This window comes from Echiichthys vipera (genome assembly GCF_963691815.1).
Source record: "Echiichthys vipera genome assembly, chromosome: 10".
In the NCBI taxonomy this organism is placed as follows: domain Eukaryota; kingdom Metazoa; phylum Chordata; class Actinopteri; order Perciformes; family Trachinidae; genus Echiichthys; species Echiichthys vipera.
Window position 1 is genome coordinate 29,701,597 of NC_139835.1, and position 22,174 is coordinate 29,723,770.

General features: G+C 41.9%; 1 protein-coding gene across 1 annotated transcript; it reads left to right on the forward strand.

Moving 5' to 3' along the window:
• Positions 1–1,817: 1,817 nt before the first annotated feature.
• ube2g2 (ubiquitin-conjugating enzyme E2G 2) lies at positions 1,818–18,602 on the forward strand. Its single transcript, XM_083921178.1, has 6 exons — positions 1,818–1,961; positions 3,275–3,310; positions 5,558–5,603; positions 11,360–11,478; positions 15,066–15,206; positions 16,099–18,602. The coding sequence occupies exons 1-6, from the start codon at positions 1,919–1,921 to the stop codon at positions 16,209–16,211; spliced, it is 498 nt and encodes a 165-aa protein (XP_083777304.1). The 5' UTR covers positions 1,818–1,918; the 3' UTR covers positions 16,212–18,602.
• The last annotated feature ends 3,572 nt before the right edge of the window (positions 18,603–22,174 follow it).

Here is a 22,174-nt window from a genome sequence, read left to right on the forward strand (position 1 = left end):
TGCGCCCTTAGTCCGACCCCTCGACTGAGACCACTCTGCCGTGGGAGACCAGGAGCACCAGGCTCCAGACAACACAGCCCTCAGGTTCACAGGGACACACTAACCTCTCCACCACGATACGGTGATGGTTCCCGGAGAGGAACAGGAAGTTGTAACATTCATCTTTGTTAAATGAGTTGTACAGTAAACGTTAATGCTTGATGTTTAAAACAAAACAAAGAATAAGTGTTTTATTTAAATCCTGACTTTCTGAGAGACCTGGTTTTTACCTGACAGCACATTTACTTTAAATACTTTAGACACTTTTACCCCAGCACATTTTAAATGCAGGACTTATAATGGACAGTTTTTTACAGGTATTTGTATTTTATTGCGACCATAAATCAAATTCAATATAAAAACAACCGAGTGAGTGACGTCTTTAACACCTAAACAAAATGAATAATAAATAAAATACTTGACCAAATTAAATAATAATGAATTAGCAAAGATAAAAAATAATAAACCCGAGTAAAATTAAATAGAAATCAGTTAAAGAAGACAAGGGATCAGACAGGAAAGAATTACACCAATAATAATAATAATAATAATAATAATAATAATCATAATAATAATAATCATAATAATAATAATAATATAATAATAATAATAATAATAATAATTAATAATAATAATAATAATAATAATCATAATAATCATAATAATAATAATATAATAATAATAATAATAATAATCATAATAATAATAATAATCATAATAATAATAATCATAATAATAATAATAATCATAATAATCATAATAATAATCATAATAATAATAATCATAATAATAATATAATAATAATAATAATAATAATAATAATAATTAATAATAATAATAATAATAATAATAACAATAATAATAATAATAATAATAATAATAATAATAATAATAATAACAATAATAATAATAATAATAATAATAATCATAATAATAATAATAATAATATATTCCTACAGGTGTAAACTAAGAGAATAAACACGTGAATCGTTAATCACATGATAAAAGTATTTGTATTTGTAACGTCATCTTTGAAAAAGACGTTTAATTAAAGAAAAAAGAAAAAGGAGGAGAAGAAGAAAAGGGAGGAGGAGAAGGAGGAAGAGGAGGAGGAGGAGGAGGAAGAGGAGGAGGAGGAGGAGGAGGAGGAGGAGGAGGAGGAAGAGGAAGAGGAGGAGAAGAGGAGGAGGAGGAGGAGGAGGAGGGGAAGAATCAGGAGGAGGAGGAGAAGAGGAAGAGGAGGAGAAGGGGAATGAGAAGAAGGGGAAGAATCAGGAGGAGGAGGAGGAGGAGGAAGAGAAAGAGGAGCAGGAGAAGGAGAAGGAGGGGAAGAATCAGGAGTAAGAGGAGGAGGAAGAGGAAGATGAGAAGGAGGAGAAGAGGAAGAGGAGGAGAGAGGTGGAGGAGGAGGGGAATGAGAAGAAGGGGAAGAATCAGGAGGAGGAGGAGGAGGAGAAGAGGAAGAGGAGGAGAAGGGGAATGAGAAGAAGGGGAAGAATCAGGAGGAGGAGGAGGAGGAGGAGAAGAGGAAGAGGAAGAGGAAGAGGAGGAGGAGGACAAGAAGGAGAAGGGGGGGAAGAATCAGGAGGAGGAGGTAGAGGAGGAGAAGAGGAAGAAGCAGCAGCTCGCCAGCAGGGGGCAATGTGAGGAGGAGGAGAAGCTCGCCAGCAGGGGGCGCTGTGAGGAGGAGGAGAAGCTCGCCAGCAGGGGGCGCTGTGAGGAGGAGGAGAAGCTCGCCAGCAGGGGGCGCTGTGGGCCGAACCCGACCCGTAAACAACCGGAAGTGCGCGGTCGCTCAGCTGCGGTGACAGATTCCTTGTTGGGGTAAAAAAATAAATAAAACCCTGAGCAGCTTTTTTAATTTCCCCGTTAAACCGTGATGGCCGGCACCGCGCTGAAGAGACTCATGGCCGAGTATAAACGTGAGTGAACGGGACACCGCCCTCAGCCAATGGGAGACTTTGGAACGCCGCCGTCAGCCAATGAGATCACTTAGAACACGTTAGCAGCGGAGAAGCTAAGCTAACAGCCCCGTGAACCGAACTCCATAGAAAAACCGTCGCTTTTAAGTGTTTTCTTTCCTCTGCGTCACTGTCGCTTATTTATTTCAACAAAAACAAAACTTTATGTGAAGGAATGACGTGTAGCTTTAATTCGGCGTCGTGTTCAAACACGCAGGAGCATTAACGGGTCCTAAAATAACACATTAGCTAAGTTGTTGTTGTGGCTCGTCAGCGCTCTTTGCAGTCGCGGGACTGTGTCACCAGTCGGACAGTTTTTATGCTAGCTTGTTTAACCTACGAATATAAATGATGGTGTAACGTTTAGAGTTGATTTAATGGTGTTAAACTAAAGTCTAACTTCTTATCTGTGTAACCAAATATAGATTTAACGTCCTAATTTATCTTTGTGTTTACAACAGTGCTCAAAAAGATGCTAACACCGGTGAATTAGCCGTGTGCTAACCCTTTATATCTCCTTGCTGTAAACACTGGAGCTGCTGGTCGTCCACATTAATATCAATGTTGTCAACACATACTTCAGTCCTTCAAAATAAAAGCTCATGCGTTAACACCTCCAAAATAAAGCGTAAAGTCTTAATTTCAATTTATAAAGTAAAAGCCCAAACGTTGTGACTGCTTCTTCTAATCAACGTCACTTTATTTTACAATTTTTGACACTTAAATGTTCATGTACAAATGTGAAACTTCACTTGTAGATTCTTAGAAGTGTTCAAATTAATTCTACTTAACGAAAAGACCGGAAACTGCGGATCACATCCGTCCGAATAGGGACAACACCAGCTAACAGCGTCCGATTGGTGACACATTCCCGATAACTTTTGAAAACTGGTGACCAACTAAATTAAAGATTAATCAAATGTAACAATGTGGTTAATCTAAGTGTTTTATGCCGAATTAAAGATTAAAGTCTATAGAAGCGTCCTGAAACATTTTAGTCTCACAATGATTGTGTTTATTAAGTGTTTTGCGGTAAAAATCATTATTTTAACTGTTTTTTAAATGGAGTTTGGTTCACCTCGGTTAGCTACTATGAGCCTTCGTGTTTTATCGATATTTCTTCATGTTCTAACATAATTGTGTACATATTAGATTAAAGATAACTAAGTTAACGTTAAAGGTACTTTTGGTTAGTCAGTTTTATCAGCTGTTAGCTTGGATGCTAATGTTGACACAGCATGCTAACATGAAGCTAACCTGTGTTTGTGTTTCAGAGCTGACTCTGAACCCACCTGAGGGGATTGTTGCAGGTGAGACCGTCCACGTGTTTTTACAGATACAGTTACTCATTCAAGTCAAGTCACTTTTGTTTCTACGGTACATTTAAAAACAACAGAAGTTGAGCCAAAGTGTTTTCAAGTCAAGACAAACAAACAAAAAGTGCCTCAGAAGAAATGCAAAATACAAAAACAACAGTGTCAAAAGAATAAGAACAATACAGCAGAACTAAACTCATTTAAAACAATAAGAGAAACAGAGAAACAACAGTTCAAAACAGTCGATATCACTTAAAAATTAAAAACCCCATTCAATGTTTAACCCTCCTGTTGTCCTCATTTTCTGTATACGTCCTGTGTCCTCCGGGTTAAAATGACCCGTCTTCACTAAACCCCTAATTTAAGCAGCTTTATTGCTTTAAGTTCAGCTTTAAATTTCATCTTGCTTGAAAAAAAAAACTTGTCATTTACCACAAAATGTGTGAATAACTGAGTTTCCCCTCTTCACTTAATTTCTATAGCTTAAGAAAAGAAAAAAAAATGTGCAAAAAGGAGCTTTGAATGCATTTTTATTCATCCCAATGACTCAGTTCCTTTCTTTTCTTTCTCCGGTGAACAACTGAAGACAATGGACAATACAAGACATGAAAAATAACATAACCCATTCAACTGATTGGCACATGTAGGGCAGTATGCAAGTGTGCAGCCTTTGCGGATATATTGCGGATATACCTCTCTTATGGCTGCAAGTTTGTCTGTCACGCGTCTTGCTGGTCTTGACTCACGGTCATCAAATCGTAGCAGTCTTGAGTAGGTGTGAAAGAGTTTGAGTGGCATTGTGGCTCGGAAAATTGGCCTTCCACTCTCTGCATCCCATAGACTAGCTGCAGCCTCACCTCGGGACCTGTACACAGGTAGCTAAGATTAGCAGCCCTAAGTCGGCCTGCAGGTCAGTCTCATCCATCTTTTTCCAGCTGTCTCCGTATTTGCGAAAACCCTCCAGATTTGTCATCTCCAGGATTATTTTTTCTGTTGCTGGTGTGATAAACAGGTAGAACGTAGGGATAATGTCATGGGCATGAGAAACGGCGTACCTTGTGGGTCCTGGGGTCATCTTTATGACGTTTTGTTCTGCGTGCCTGCCGTGTTGGTCACACGCTGCTGAGGACCGTGTTATCCTGCCAAGTCTCTCTTCCAGCTTCAGGGTTTTGTTCTTCTCCTGAAGATGATTCCTCATGCTCTGGGTTGTATTCCTCCCCATCTTCTTCTTCTGATGCATCCTCCACTTCCTCTTCTGAATCAGAGTCGTCTCGCTCTAGAGCCTCTTCAGCGTTGTAACGCACACTCACGGCTTCAGCACAGACAGAGTTCAGGGCCCTGTCGTCTGCAGCACCTTTATAATCTCTGCAGTCTGCCATAACACCTGTGTGTTGTTTACGTCTGCTACTGTCTCGTTCACGTCTGCTGCTCATTGATCTGAGACTGATCAAAGGCACAGCCGTCCGTGAGAAGACCCCATGATTTGTCTTGTTACGTCTGCTACTGATTAAAATTAAAACAACTCAAACATTGTAACTTTCTGTGGTTTGTAAATAACTCTGTGACCTTGAGTTCAACTCTTTTTGCCTCACGGGTCATTTTGACCCCAGGATGACCTTTGTACCTTTTTTTGTACAGCTTACATGGAAATGTGAATAAAAGCAACATTTCACTTTTTCTACTGTCTAACATATTGCACTTTCAAAAGGGCTCAGCAACTTTGCCAGGCTGGTAACCAGGCAACAGCTTTCGGTTGCTGAAACCACCTTATATTTAACCTTATATTTTCCCCGATGGGCAATTCAAGCACACGCAGGGAAGTATTACACACAGCAACAACAACAACAACACAAGTACAGACGAAAATGATGCCAACATCAGTGCAAAGTATATACAATATTATATTGGAGTATTTAGTTCCAGATGTGACACAAAATAATAAAAGCTTGATTACAGAAATGAAACCAAATGATTTTCTATAAATTGTTTCTAAAGTTAAACAACTTAATTTGCTGCGTCGTTGCATAAGCAGCGTTTTCTGCTTCGAGTTCTGACCGTAACAAGTTATTTCTCTGACTGAGGGTCAAGAATCTGTTGCTTTTTCTCTGTTACTGTGACTGTTGAGCTCTGGTTAACAGCACCACATAAATTAGATACATATACTTTAAGTTAAAGTGCTTATTATTGTATAATAATATATATTCTTGGCACAAATGATTAACAGAGTGTCTGTGTCTGCAGGTCCAGCCAACGAGGAGAACTTCTTTGAATGGGAGGCTCTCATCATGTGAGTACTGTTTTAAGTCCCCGAGAAGAAACCGTTAAAAAATGAAGCGGGCGTTTAGTTTTGAACGGACGCCGTGAAAACAAACGCGGTCACACAAGTAAACAGGATGAGATCTGCTGAATCTGAGGACTTTAGCAGAGGTTGTAGATCAGTTTAGAGAGAAAGGGAAGACCTTTCAGGGCTACACACACTCACTTTTGTTTCACGAGGAGCGCTGTGGCCCCCCGACTGAGAATTTTAGGGCCGCAACCAGAACTTTCGGGGCCCACATGGTAAATCAACAATAGATGCAGAAATTACAATGTGCTGTTTCAAATTCAGTGTCACATTTTTATTGAAGGGTCATGATCAAAAGAACGAGGTTGCGGGTACAAGTGCCCGAAATGTGTTTCCTCAGGAGGGGGTCTGGAGTCTCCCTTAGAGAGAGGGGGAGAAGTTCAGCATCCGTGAGGAACTCGGAGTAGAGCCGCTGCTCCTTTGCGTTGAAAGGAGCCAGTTGAGGTGGTTCAGGATCATCTGGTAAGGATGAACCCTGGGCGCCTCCCTAGGGAGGTGTTCCAGGCACGTCCAGCTGGGAGGAGGCCTCGGGGAAGACCCAGGACCAGGTGGAGAGATTAGATCTCCACACTGGCCTGGGAACGCCTCAGGATCCCCCAGTTAGAGCTGGTTAATGTGGCCCGGGAAACGGAAGTTTGGGGTCCCCTGCTGGAGCTGCTGCCCCCGCGAAGGTAAACGGACAGCACAGTCACTGTCGTGACAGTAGCTACAATATCGGGGCGTCTCTGGCTCAGGGGATAGAGTGGGTGTTCCCCATACCAAAGATCAGCTGTTCGATCCCCGGCTCCTCTGGTCCACATGTCCAAGTGTAGCCTACGGTGCTCAGGGAGGTAGTATAAAGTATAAACACCGCAACTAGATGTAAAATTCAGTCGCACACTCTGTAATTTTGGTTGCAAAATGGGACCATTTTCGTTTGCAGTCTGGAGCCCTGCTCTTTCTCTCTCTTTGTTGGACGCGGTGTCTTTTTCCAGATGCTGGAGTGTGACATTGGACGTGACCAGCAGGTGTCACCGCTCCCACACACACAGCCTCTGAGCTCAACAGGAGGTTTAAATAAACACATCTTCAATCATGTTGAGTGAAAGACTTCACTGTCGCATGATTTGCAGTTTGTTCAGCCTCTAGTTTGTGGATGAAAAGCTGTCTGTGCAGAAGCCTGCAGACAACACTGAGGGCTTAAGAACCCACTCAGGTCATTCATCATAATCTGTTGACTTCACATCCAATGTCACTCGTATAAGACACGTAAAATATAAAAGACACACAGTAACAACATGCACGTAAAGCGCAGTGATGAGGGCTGTTGTGTTTGAATGTCTGTTATGACTTAGAAATATCTAACGGGTTTTTAGACAGAGAATAAACCTTATTTGCGGCCAGGCAGAGGCTGCGATTCGACGTCCTGTGTGTGTGAAACCGAGGACTAATATTACTCCTTTCCCGTCTTTCTGGGATAGGCGTTGACGTGACGTGTTGGGCGTACAGTGACGTTCAACATATGCGTCAGAAGAAGTTAGCCCCATGACAATATACCTCTGTCTGTTTGAATTCACGGACCAGTCCGCAAAAAAGGCGTCCAAATTGTCATTTATATTACTGTCCGGTGTAACATCAGCCTAGAGGATGACTTGAACCTTAAAGGACCATGACGCAGAGCTCCTAAAGAACAGCTAGAACCTGCTTTACTTGTTGTTTCCGGTCATGATGAATCATACGAGACATGGAACAGTCAGGCCCCCCAGGAAACGCAAAAGTGGCGTTGCATTCTCACTTTTTATTCCGCGTTAAACGAGAGTCTTTGGGGGTAAATCCGCGTGCACACGGTGACGTAAAAGTGTAAATTGGATGTAGTGTGTACGTCAGGTGTGTAGGTGGAGCTGTGAAGCGCTGCCACACAACAGCACCCAGAGCTGGTGCATGCTGGGAAACGTCCTTCTCCTTCTCTCCCTAACAGCGGAGAAGCAGGACTGCGTACAGTGTGACGGGGATCTGCAGCACGGTCTGCAGCCTCCCACCGCCTCGGCTCCACCCAGGACACTTGAACGTCCCACTGATGGAAACAGTCCCACATGTTTGTTGTTGTTTACCTGAACTCTGCACACGGATGTTACGGAAACACGTACGCCACGAGAGCCAGCGTGAGCAGATCAGAGCTCACTTTAGTGTTTTTACCTTTACACGCAAACACAACGCTGGAGCAGATCAGAGCTCACTTTAGTGTTTTTACCTTTACACGCAAACACAACGCTGGAGCAGATCAGAGCTCACTTTAGTGTTTTTACCTTTACACGCAAACACAACGCTGGAGCAGATCAGAGCTCACTTTAGTGTTTTTACCTTTACACGCAAACACAACGCTGGAGCAGATCAGAGCTCACTTTAGTGTTTTTACCTTTACACGCAAACACAACGCTGGAGCAGATCAGAGCTCACTTTAGTGTTTTTACCTTTACACGCAAACACAACGCTGGAGCAGATCAGAGCTCACTTTAGTGTTTTTACCTTTACACGCAAACACAACGCTGGAGCAGATCAGAGCTCACTTTAGTGTTTTTACCTTTACACGCAAACACAACGCTGGAGCAGATCAGAGCTCACTTTAGTGTTTTTACCTTTACACGCAAACACAACGCTGGAGCAGATCAGAGCTCACTTTAGTGTTTTTACCTTTACACGCAAACACAACGCTGGAGCAGATCAGAGCTCACTTTAGTGTTTTTACCTTTACACGCAAACACAACGCCGGAGCAGATCAGAGCTCACTTTAGTGTTTTTACCTTTACACGCAAACACAACGCTGGAGCAGATTAGAGCTCACTTTAGTGTTTTTACCTTTACACGCAAACACAACGCTGGAGCAGATCAGAGCTCACTTTAGTGTTTTTACCTTTACACGCAAACACAACGCTGGAGCAGATCAGAGCTCACTTTAGTGTTTTTACCTTTACACGCAAACACAACGCAGGAGCCTTTTTAACGTTTACACTCTGGAGGGGGGTTTCCCCCGTGTAAACAGGGCCTCAGTCAGCGCTGGGAGAAGCTGCAGTGAACGTGATGTCAGTGAAGGCAGCAGCTGGGTGTCATCATCATCATCATTATCAGCTGTGATTGAGTCTCCTGTTGTTTTTGTTGTTCGTGTGCCAGCAGCTTCAGTCTGCCTTTCAATTTAACCTGCAGCTCATTCACAGTCCAACATTGTGACATCATCGTCACCACATCCCATAATTACCTGAGACGAACCCTCAGGTGTAATGCTGTCAGACTCTCAGGTGTACCAGGACTCCAGGCTTCTTACGGGTGCTTACACTCCTTGAAAACACTTGAAGTTTAATGTGGACACGTGAACACTTAGCAGAGCTGCACAGACTGAATGTGGTGGTTTGAAAAGTGCTTGAAATGTTGAATAAAGTGCATTAAAAGTGCTTAAATTGAGCTTATATGGGACGATACAGCTTTTTGCAAACAGTTAAAACATGAAACTTTGTTAGGGCGCACTCACACTGTCCTTCCGCACCGGGCCAAAACAGGTTTTTCGGGTCAAGCCTAGTGCGTTTGACCAGTGTGAGTTCAACCGCTCCGCGCATAACTGCGGCCAGCTGGCCGTCCACGGCCCGTTTGGGAGAGGTGGGCTTTTGTAAAGCGCGTTTGCACATGTACGGGCACGAGCGTGCACACGTGTACGAGCAAGAGCCAAGGCCTACGGCGGTTCTGACGTAATTTATTTGCGCCTGTTCGGACATAGAAAATAGGAGGGACCATGCGCGGACATTTCAAACAATGGCGGCGAAAGGTTCACGTTGGTGTGATGCGGAGGTGGAGTGTTTACTGCAGATTTGGTCGACCTTAAGTACCCCAGCCCCGTTTGTACTCACACTACCAGGGCCGGCCAATGCTTCTTGCTGTCCATACGTCATCACGCCGTAACACGTCACACGCATTGATGACGTCATGGCGATGCGTGGCTTTCTTTCCAGATCTTTCCATAGACCTCGGAGTTTTTGTGCGTCTTGTCGACTGTTTTTGAATCTTTTCATCGACCAAATCTGCAGTAAACACTCCACCTCCGCATCACACCAACGTGAACCTTTCACCGCCGTTGTTGTTGTTAAATGTCCGCGCATGGTCCGTCCTTCTTTTTTCTATGTCCGAACAGGCGCACATACCGCTAACGCCGTAGGGCTCGTGCTCGTACACGTGCGCACGCTCGTGCTCGTACATGTGCAAACGGCTCTGCTGGACGTGGACGGCCCGCTGTCCGCAGTTATGCGCGGTACGGGGGCACTCACACTGCTTAAACGTACTAGGCTTTAGCTGAAAAAACGGTTTTGGCCCGGGACAGAAGGACAGTGTGAGTGCGCCCTGAGAGACTTCTATGAAACGTGTTTACAGTTTTCCTTCATATGTGGATATTTGTTGAAGAGATGAATCCAGACAGCGAGCCGCGTTCTTCACTGGCTGATAAAACCTGCGTCAGATGTGCCGATAACCAATCAGAGAGAGAGAGAGAGAGGGTGTGGACGAGTCAGAAATAACCTGCAGGTAGAAGATCAGATCAGAGGAGGAACACAGAGGATAACTGATGTGTTCAGATATTCAAACATCATCTCAAGTCTGATAATCACCACACAGCTGCGTGACACTGAACACATCACGCCTCTACGTCCATACACTGATGCTGCGTACAGAAGAGTATGGACTGATGGGGTCGTTGGTCCAACACAAACTCTTTAATGCCTCACTGCAGTGCACAAAATCTCTGAGGTGTTGAACTTAACCTAAAGTACTCTGAACATCTATTAAACATCCGCTACAACCTCAAGAGGGTCGATGGAACCTGTTATAAAGTAAAAATACAGGTTAATGAGATGTTCAGGGTCAGGCTGTACATGGGACAGCTACGTTGGGGGTTGTTGGGGTCCTTACAGTGAGGGTGTTTACATGTGTGTACACAGCTAGCGGCTAACAAAGGTTCAACGCTCATCGTCTCTGTCCTCATGCTTTCATGCGTCCTTTACGTTGGAATGGACGTTGAGCAAAACATCCTCTAGAGGACGTCGCTCAGATTCAAAAGTTACTCCAATAAAGTTTGACAACAACAAACATGGCGACGACGGAGGAGATAAAGATCCTGCGTCTGTTGAGAAGGAGGCAAAATGGCGGCAGCGTTGTAGACGGCGGTGGTCTGTGAGACGCTAAAGACGTCCCAGAGTGTGGACGGAGAGTTCCACACATTGGTTTGACACGAGAGAAACTGACGACCAACGTCTCTTTCAGTATTTCAGGATGTCCGTCGGCGCCTCGAGTGTGGAACTCTCCGTCCACACTCTGGGACGTCTTTAGTGTCTCACAGACCACCGCCGTCTACAACGCTGCCGCCATTTTGCCTCCTTCTGAACAGACGCAGGATCTTTATCTCCTCCGTCGTCGCCATGTTTGTTGTTGTCATAAACTTTTGAGCGACGCCCTCGAGAGGATGTTTTGCCCAACGTCCATTCCAACGTAAAGGAGCATGAAAGCGTGAGAACGATGATGACGTACGTCTCTATTTACGCGCAAAATGGAGCAGAAATGAGCCTTAAAACTCCCTAAATGACGACCACTGATCTGGTTCTGTCATCTGACTTTTCTTCGGTTTTCTAGATGGTTCTGTTTCCTACACATGAAATGATGTAACGCTGCTCTCCTGTGTGTTGCAGGGGTCCTCAAGATACGTGTTTCGAAGGTGGAGTGTTTCCAGCCCTCCTCAGTTTTCCCTCTGATTATCCTCTCAGTCCTCCGAAGATGAGGTTCACCTGCGACATGTTTCACCCCAACAGTAAGTCCGCACACATTTGTTTTTGTGTTTTGATGTTTTTATGTCATGTGTAAAAAGTCCGGTGAAATCACGGCAACGACAGAAACCTGCTGAGACTCTGTGTTCGCCTTAAACCCCATCATTTGTTCCTGTCGGGACACGCCGCGCGGCAACGTTAGCATGCAGTTAGCATGTCGTTACCGTGCTGTCATTAGTGCTGTGATTAGTGGACTGCAGTCAGTCTGAGCACGCTCCGTACTGATTAGAGGACAGGGCACTTGCTGCTGACCCGTCATCATTCTCATCATCAACACACACACACACTTAGACACACTCACACACACACACACACACCAGCATGGCCCTCATCTGAACTTCCTGCTGTAACTGTATCGTCTGATCCTGCATCAACAGACAGCAGCAGATAAAGATGAAACGCATGAAGAAGAAAACACTTAGCAGAGCTGCACAGACTCAAACAACGGTCTTCACGCAGTTACAGCAGATTTTAGTCACCAAGTCCAGACAAGAATGTTTCTGAAGTTTAATTTTATATATATAAAAATAAACAGCAGACTGTTCTGAAGCTGCTGCAGGTTGATGGTTTGATTCTCGCTGGAAAAGCAGCTGTAAAAAGCTGCAGCTGTAAAAAGCTTGAAGCACCTCCATGACGGGGTGCCAACAGGAAACTCTGATCACAGCCTGATAACACACCGTCAAACGTTTGATGGCAGGTTGAACCAGATTCACTGATAATCTCTGATTTCCTGCCTCACCTGACAGAAACACTCACACATCGTTGATACTGACTCTCAGAACACTCCGGAAACTACGGACTAAATGTTCTCGAGCGTTTTAACCTTCGAAAAGTGCTCTTGAACACTGTGACTTGAAGTCTTCACTTAAAAAAAATAGTCTCCTCAGTCTCCAGAGACACTAAAGCATCTTGGACAATTTGCCCCAACTTTCAATAAAAAGCACCTGAACTTTCAATGAAAATACGCCTCAACTTTCTATAAAAAGCACCTCAACTTTTAATAAAAATACACAAACTTTCAATGAAAATACACCTCAACTTTCAACAAAAATACACCTCAACCTTCAATGAAAATACACCTCAACTTTCAGTGAAAATACACCTCAACTTTCAATGAAAATACACCTCAACTTTCAATGAAAATGCACCTCAACTTTCAATGAAAATACACCTCAACTTTCAATGAAAATACACCAACTTTCAATGAAAATACACCTCAACTTTCTATAAAAAGCGCCTCAACTTTTAATAAAAATACACAAACTTTCTATGAAAATACACCTCAACTTTCAATGAAAATACACCTCAACCTTCAATGAAAACACGCCTCAACTTTCAATGAAAACACGCCTCAACTTTCAATGAAAATACACTTCAACTTTCAATGAAAATGCACCTCAACTTTCAATGAAAATACGCCTCAACCTTCAATGAAAACACGCCTCAACTTTCAATGAAAATACACTTCAACTTTCAATGAAAATACACCTCAACTTTCAATGAAAATACACCTCAACTTTCAATGAAAATACACCTCAACTTTCAATGAAAACACACCTCAACTTTCAATGAAAATACACCTCAACTTTCAATGAAAATACATCTCAGCTTTCAATGAAAACACACCAACTTTCAATGAAATTACGCCTCAACTTTCAATGAAAATACACCTCAACTTTCAATGAAAACACACCAACTTTCAATGAAATTACGCCTCAACTTTCAATGAAAATACACCTCAACTTTCAATGAAAATACACCTCAACTTTCAACGAAAAAACACCTCAACTTTCAATGAAAAAACACCTCAACTTTCAATGAAAATACACCTCAACTTTCAATGAAAATACACCTCAACTTTCAATGAAAATACACCTCAACTTTCTATAAAAAGCGCCTCAACTTTTAATAAAAATACACAAACTTTCTATGAAAATACACCTCAACTTTCAATGAAAATACACCTCAACCTTCAATGAAAACACGCCTCAACTTTCAATGAAAACACGCCTCAACTTTCAATGAAAATACACTTCAACTTTCAATGAAAATGCACCTCAACTTTCAATGAAAATACGCCTCAACCTTCAATGAAAACACGCCTCAACTTTCAATGAAAATACACTTCAACTTTCAATGAAAATACACCTCAACTTTCAATGAAAATACACCTCAACTTTCAATGAAAATACACCTCAACTTTCAATGAAAACACACCTCAACTTTCAATGAAAATACACCTCAACTTTCAATGAAAATACATCTCAGCTTTCAATGAAAACACACCAACTTTCAATGAAATTACGCCTCAACTTTCAATGAAAATACACCTCAACTTTCAATGAAAACACACCAACTTTCAATGAAATTACGCCTCAACTTTCAATGAAAATACACCTCAACTTTCAATGAAAATACACCTCAACTTTCAACGAAAATACACCTCAACTTTCAATGAAAAAACACCTCAACTTTCAATGAAAATACACCTCAACTTTCAATGAAAATACACCTCAACTTTCAATGAAAATACACCTCAACTTTCAATGAAAATACACCTCAACTTTCAATGAAAATACACCTTAACTTTCAATGAAAATACACCTCAACTTTCAATGAAAATACACCTCAGCTTTCAATGAAAATGCACCTCAACCTTCAATGAAAATACACCTCAACTTTCAATGAAGATACACCTCAACTTTCAATGAAAATACACCTCAACTTTCAATGAAAATACACCTCAACTTTCATTGAAAATACACCTCAACCTTCAATGAAAATACTCCTCAACTTTCAATGAAAATACATCTCAACTTTCAATGAAAATACACCTCTATCTATGAAAATACACCTCAACTTTCAATGAAAATTCACCTCAACTTTCAATGAAAATACACCTCAACTTTTAATCAAAATCTACCTCAACTTTCAATGAAAATACACCTCAACTTTCAATGAAAATACACCTCAACTTTCAATAAAAAAGCGCCTCAACTTTCAATGAAAACACACCTCAACTTTCAATGAAAATACACCTCAACTTTCAATGAAAACACGCCTCAACTTTCAATGAAAATACACCTCAACTTTCAATGAAAATTCACCTCAACTTTCAACGAAAATACACCTCAACTTTCAATGAAAATACAACTCAACTTTCTATGAAAATACACCTCAACTTTCAATGAAAATACACCTCAACTTTCAATGAAAATACATCTCAACTTTCAATGAAAATACACCTCAACTTTCAATGAAAATACACCTCAACTTTCAATGAAAATACACCTCAACTTTCAATGAAAATACACCTCAACTTTGAATCAAAATCTACCTCAACTTTCAATGAAAATACACCTCAACTTTCAATAAAAAAGCGCCTCAACTTTCAATGAAAATCCGCATCAAATTTCAATAAAAAGCACCTGAACTTTCAATGAAAATACACCTCAACTTTTAATGAAAGACCCACCACCAACTGAACCTGAACTAAACCAAATGGCGTAAGACCGTGTAGACGTCAGACTGTAAAGACCTCATGCCCCCCCCCTTCCCTCCCCTCCCCCAGTCTATCCAGACGGCCGGGTGTGCATCTCCATCCTCCACGCTCCCGGCGACGATCCGATGGGATATGAGAGCAGTGCGGAGCGATGGAGTCCGGTCCAGAGTGTGGAGAAGATCCTGCTGTCTGTCGTCAGCATGTTAGCTGGTACAACACAACCACACATGACTGTTACACCGCTCATCACATGGATGCAGAGCTCCACTCATACTGTTGTTTTAGGACTGACATTCTTGTTTCCTCCTTTGTTTCCTTGTTTCCTTTCTTGTTTCCTTGTTTCCTCCCTTGTTCCCTTCCTTGATCCCTCCCTTGGTCCCTCCCTTATTTCCTTGTTTCTTCTCTTCTTCCCTCCCTTGTTCCCATCCTTGTTTCCTCCCTTATTTCCTTGTTTCTTCTCTTCTTCCCTCCCTTGTTCCCATCCTTGTTTCCTCCCTTATTTCCTTGTCCCTTCCTTTGTTCCCTTTCCCTTGTTCCCCCTCTTGTTCCCTCCCTTGTTTCCTCTCTTGTTCCCTCTCTTGTTCCCTCTCTTGTTCCCTCCCTTGTTCCCCCTCTTGTTCCCTCCCTTGTTTCCTCTCTTGTTCCCCCTCTTGTTCCCTCCCTTGTTTCCTCTCTTGTTCCCTCTCTTGTTCCCTCCCTTGTTCCCTCCCTTGTTTCCTCCCTTGTTTCCTCCCTTGTTCCCTCTCTTGTTCCCTCCCTTGTTCCCTCCCTTGTTTCCTCCCTTGTTCCTCTCATGTTTCCTCTCTCGTTCCTTGTCCCTTCCCTTGTTCCCTCCCTCGTTCCCTCCCTTGTTCCCTCCCTTGTTCCCTCCCTTGTTCCCTCTCTTGTTCCCTCCCTTGTTCCCTCTCTTGTTCCCTCCCTTGTTTCCTCCCTTATTTCCTTGTTCCCTCCCTTGTTCCCTCTCTTGTTCCCTCCCTTATTTCCTTGTTCCCTCCCTTGTTCCCTACCTTGTTCCCTCTCTTGTTCCCTCCCTTATTTCCTTGTTCCCTGCCTTGTTCCCTCTCTTGTTCCCTCTCTTGTTCCTTGCGTCCTCTCCTCTCAGAGCCGAATGATGAAAGTGGAGCGAACGTCGACGCCTCTAAAATGTGGCGTGAGGACAGAGAGCAGTTCTACAAACTCGCCCAGAAGATCGTACGCAAGTCGCTGGGCCTTTAGAGATGACATCATCACCCTGGGACGGCGCCCAGCACTCTGTGTATGTGTTACAGAAACACCCCTCTCTTCTCTTCTCCTCTTTTCACTCAGTGAACAAAATCTGCAGCATCGATGAACGACTGAATGAAGATCCCAGCATCTTCCCACTAAAACACACACACACACACACACACACAGAGTGCTGCTGAGACGGACAGATCAATAAACTGATGGATGTCACAGACGCTACAGAAGTTATATATCTTCAAATTTACTAAAAGTCGCCAGGAGAAGAAGAAGAAAACCATCATCAGCACCCGTGTGGACCGCTTCACACCGACAGCAGCAGCAAGAGCAACTTTATTATTATTATTATTATTATTATTAATATTATTATTAGTATATTAATGCATGCAGGTATTAAAGTGTAAGGCCGGTGTAAATGGACCCCAGGGTCTTTTTCGCCATGAAAATACATCAAATAAGCCACAGAGACAGTTTCTTTTATTTATAGAGAACGCCCAGGGAGACGCTAACCGCCCCAAAGGGCTAACAGTGATTAGCTCGGGGCAGCACGGTGAAGGCATTCAAAGGTCTTTTTTAACCACTAATGCTGCTGAAAATAACAGCAAACCTCTGCAGCAGCATGAGAAGAGTCCCTACACACACAACAAAGCAGCAACAGCGTAGTTAGTGAAGCCAGAGTTTATTAAAGAGTGTTTTAAAGACTTACCTACTGGCCCCTGTACCAGCTCCTCTCATAGTAAAGTCCATTACAGTGGATTACCAAAGTCAATCCCAAAGGAAGGAGCCCATTGGTGCTTTGTTGTGTGTGTAGGGACTCTTCTCATGCTGCTGCAGAGGTTTGCTGTTATTTCCAGCAGCATTAGTGGTTAAAAAAGACCTTTGAATGCCTTCACCGTACTGCCCCGAGCTAACCACTGTTAGCTCTTTGGGGCTGTTAGCGACTCTCTGGGCGTTCTCTATACACGGTTGATCTGCCTCCATTGAGTATTTGATGTGTTTTCATGCTGAATTACAACATCTGGGTCCATTAACGCTCGACTTATGCTTCAATGAACTCGTTATTATCAACTTAAGCGACGTATTTATGCGTTAAGAGATCTGGATCTATGATTTCATCACGATACACGATCGTCCTCGTCTGTTATCAGTTGTAGACGAAACCCTTTTGTGATGTCATCCTTCCTGTGGGGGTGCTCCTTTGCCACGGCTTCCTCCCACGACGCGTAATATTCCCGTGACCGCTCTGATATTTCTGCCTCGTGTGTTACTTTCAGTTTCCTTCAGCCCAAGAAAATCAATCTGCGGTTTTAATTTTCACGTATTTTCTGTATTTTCAGAGTTACGTCTGACGAGCTGCTTCCTGCTAAAGCGCTCGTGTGGACGTGTGGACGGTTTCGCGTTTTAAACCGCCGTTTTAAGAATGAAAACATAGCGGCGTGGATGCCTCCTAAATCCACATATAAGGGCGAACTCACACTGTCCATCCGTACCGTGCCCCAGGACGTTTCACGGCTAAAGTCTGGTTCCTTTGACCAGTGTGAGTGCAACCGTGCCGCGCCTAGCTACGGCGCGCTTGCCGTCCACGGCCCGTTTGGGAGAGGTGGGCTTTTGTAAAGCACGTTTGTATGAGCACGAGCGTGCAAACGTGTACGAGCACGAGGCCTACAGCGGTTCTGAGGTCATTTCCTGTGCGCCTGTTGGGACATAGAAAAAAGAAAGAGGGACCATGCGCGGACATTTCAAACAATGCCGGCGAAAGGTTCACGTTGGTGTGATGCGGAGGTGGAGTGTTTACTGCAGATTTGGTCGATGAAAAGATTCAAAAACAGTCGACAAGACGCACAAAAACTCCGAGGTCTACGGAAAGATCTGGAAACAAAGCCACGCATCGCCATGACGTCATCAATGCGTGTGACGTGTTACGGCGTGATGACGTATAGGCAGCAAGAAGCATTCTCCGAGGCCCAGGTAGTGTGAGTACAAACGGGCCTGGAGGGGGGGACAAGGACCCTAAAGCACGGGGCACGGGACGGAGGCACAGTGGGAGGGCGCCCTAATCTTATTTTGCGGCGCATAAACACGCCTTTCTCCTTTCTACCGACGACGAACAGAAGCGCTCGCTGATGTTCCTGCTGCTGTCGGTCTGAACTCGCCCGGGTTCATTGTGTGAAACTTTGGGTCGATCCGACGCCGCCGCAGCTTCTCTCAGTTGGACTTTATGCACTTTACCTAAAGGACGGTCGTCTCCGTGTGTCGCCCGGAGGCCGAGCTGGAGTTATATTTTTAAAGAATGAAGCTGGTTTTAGTTACTGACGGGACGACGGAGCGTTTCTTTTAATTTGTCTGTTAATTTGAAAGAAAATCAATAAACTGAGGGAAGAATAACCATGTGTTCGTGGTGATTGTTTGAACTGTTTCACGATTTATCGCAGAATTTTTTTAGTTTTTCACCGACTGAGACTCAACTCAGCTGCAGCTACAGATCATTACAGAGTATTTAGATTATTTTACTTATTATATTTGTGTTATTTTACTGAGTATTTCCACTATTTATAGATTGATTGTCTTTATTTCGAGCAAAGAAATGAAGTTATAATAGAAGAAAAAATAAATAAATAAGACAAAAGCAAAAACAGACACTTTCCCCTGAACAGATCAGTTCAGCGCGGATAATCGGTGTTAAATTATTAACATGTTTATATATATATATACTATATGTATATATATATATAGTTCTATCCAAAATGTAACGTATGTAATAAAGTATGAATAATAACTATAATTATTTAAAGTATAAATATTAACATAACTATATATAATCTTTATAAATAACTAAACTGTATATTGATATTATGAACGACTATATATATATAAAATAATAATTGTATACTGATATTTTAAAGCCAGTGTCGTATATATATATACATATATATGTGTGTGTGTGTGTGTGTGTGTGTATACAGTGTATACATACATATATATGTATATATAGTTATTATTCATACTATATATGTATATATATAGTATGAATAACTATATATACGTATATATGTATACAGTGTATACATACATATATACATACATATATGTATACACTGTATACATATATATACGTATATATACATACATATATGTATATATATAGTATGAATAATTACTGTATATACATATATATGTATACAGTGTATACATATATACGTATATATGTATATATACGTATATATGTATACACTGTATACGTATATATGTATACAGTGTATACATATATACGTATATATGTATATATACGTATATATGTATACACTGTATACGTATATATGTATATATACATATATACGTATATATGTATATATACGTATATATGTATATATACATATATATATACGTATATATGTATATATACATATATACGTATATATGTATATATACATATATACGTATATATGTATATATACATACATATATATATGTATGTATGTATACTGTATATGGCATTGTATAGATTTTTAGTATGACTTTTGTTAGATACCTCAAAAATATAATTTATTTAGTATGTAATTGATAAAACACTGAATTAGACTCATTATTATTATTAATATTATCAATAATATTAATAATTGAATGTGGAAGAAGGTTGAGAATAAATAACGTATTCTTCTCACTCTTCAAGCTTGTAGAGAAAAATTGTTGGACATTGAAATTTTACTTTATGACTTTCATTACATTGCAAATAAAGTCTAATTGAGTAGTTTGAGTTTATTAATGTTATTTATTCCTATCTTATGTCTTTTCTTGTTCCGAAAACAAATAAACAAATAGACGGATGGATGTTTATGTGCTTAGTTTGTGGCTGTCGTGGACGTACGCTGGCACACCCGAAGGATCGTTTCTGTTGTGTACATTTAGGTGTCCGTATAATCCTGTACAGGATGGGTCATGGCACAGTGGTTAGAGCGGTCACCCCGTGTAAAGAGGCTGAAGGTCCTCGAGGCAGTGGCCGTGGGTTCGACCCTGACCTGCGGCCCTTTGCTGCGTGTCTCCCCCTTTCTCTCTCACCCTATTTCCTGTCTGTCCTCTCTGATAAAGGCTTGGAAAAATTCATTCGACAGCAGCTGAGGCTCATGGGTATTGTAGTCGATTGTAGTCGACAGTGACATCATGTTAAATAGAAAGTACATCAGGTTCAATACTTCACTTGGCTGAGGTGTGTGTGTGTGTGTGTGTGTGTGTGTGTGTGTGTGTGTGTGTGTGTGTGTGTGTGTGTGTGTGTGTGTGTGTGTGTGTGTGTGTGTGTGTGTGTGTGTGTGTGTGTGTGTGTGTGTGTGTGTGTGTGTGTGTGTGTGTGTGTGTGTGTGTGTAGCAGGTTCCTGTCTCGACCTGCTTCTGACAAAAACACACACCATCAAAGAGACACCACCATCATTTATCTACAGAGTGTGTGTGTGCACAGACAGGCCATTAGTGTGTGTGTTTACATAGATACTGTCATTACCTTGTGTGTGTGTGTGTGTGTGTGTGTGTGTGTGAGAGAAGAGGACCTGACCTCACTTTTAGTCCAAACGCAGATTATTTCTGTGAACACATTTTTAAATATTCAAATGTTGACACTTCTCTAATGTCCACTTAAAGCTGCATTCTCTCTAATGTCCAGCAGGGGGAGACTCCACTTAAAGCTGCATTCTCTCTAATGTCCAGCAGGAGGAGACTCCACCTAAAGCTGCGTTCTCTCTAATGTCCAGCAGGAGGATACTCCACTTAAAGCTGCATTCTCTCTAATGTCCAGCAGGAGGAGACTCCACTTAAAGCTGCATTCTCTCTAATGTCCAGCAGGGGGAGACTCCACTTAAAGCTGCATTCTCTCTAATGTCCAGCAGGAGGAGACTCCACTTAAAGCTGCATTCTCTCTAATGTCCAGCAGGAGGAGACTCCACTTAAAGCTGCATTCTCTCTAATGTCCAGCAGGAGGAGACTCCACTTAAAGCTGCATTCTCTCTAATGTCCAGCAGGAGGAGACTCCACTTAAAGCTGCGTTCTCTCTAATGTCCAGCAGGGGGAGACTCCACTTAAAGCTGCGTTCTCTCTAATGTCCAGCAGGAGGAGACTCCACTTAAAGCTGCATTCTCTCTAATGTCCAGCAGGAGAAGACTCCACTTAAAGCTGCGTTAGCGATACATACTCACGGCACTGTGAACATTAAAATAGCTGTGAACTTGTTTTTGGAACATTGTGGTCGTCTGAAAATGTCTCGATCGGCGTTTGGTTGCACATCGCATCCGGTTTAAAAATATCAAGATGGCGACGAACCAAAATGCAGTCTGAAGGGTTTCAAAACAGTCGTCCACAAACAGCGGGTGATGTCACAGTAGAGGACAGGACGCCGTCATGTCCCAAAGCCTCTGTTTTAGATCTGGATGGCGTTTTCAGATATCACCTAACAATCCATTTGTGCCGACCACCGGCCAAAACACAGGACGTTGTTTTGTATTTATTTTTACTCGTTTTATGACTTTTTTGGTTGTTTTGTATCTAATTTTATTGTTTTTTTGTTTATTTGTGGTTGTTTTGTTTCTATTTTAAGACTTTTTGCGTTTATTTATGGTTGTTTTGTTGCTATTTTAAGTCATTTTTTGTTTATTTGTGGTTCTTTTGTTTCTTTTTTAATCATTTTTTGTTTATTTGTGGTTCTTTTTTTCTATTTTAAGTCATTTTTGGTTTATTTGTGGTCGTTTTGTTTCTATTTTAAGTCATTTTTTCTTTATTTGTGGTCGTTTTGTTTCTATTTTAAGTAATTTTATGTGTATTTGTGGTTGTTTTGTAGCGATTTTTAGTCATTTTTTGTTTATTTGTGGTCGTTTTTAGTCGTTTTGCATGTCTTTGCAGTCATTTGGGGTCTCTTTAGAGGCACAAGGCACCGTGCGACTTAAAAATGTAAACTTTAATATCAAAGTTTATGTGTA

What these genes read in the sequence shown, in the direction of transcription:
- ube2g2 (XM_083921178.1), top strand. Translation starts at nt 1,919, where the DNA reads ATGGCCGGCACCGCGCTGAAGAGACTCATGGCCGAGTATAAAC. An exon ending in ACCTGAGGGGATTGTTGCAG is followed by an intron (nt 3,311 to 5,557) that starts GTGAGACCGTCC and finishes CTGTGTCTGCAG; the next exon opens with GTCCAGCCAACGAGGAGAAC. An exon ending in GAATGGGAGGCTCTCATCAT is followed by an intron (nt 5,604 to 11,359) that starts GTGAGTACTGTT and finishes TGTGTGTTGCAG; the next exon opens with GGGTCCTCAAGATACGTGTT.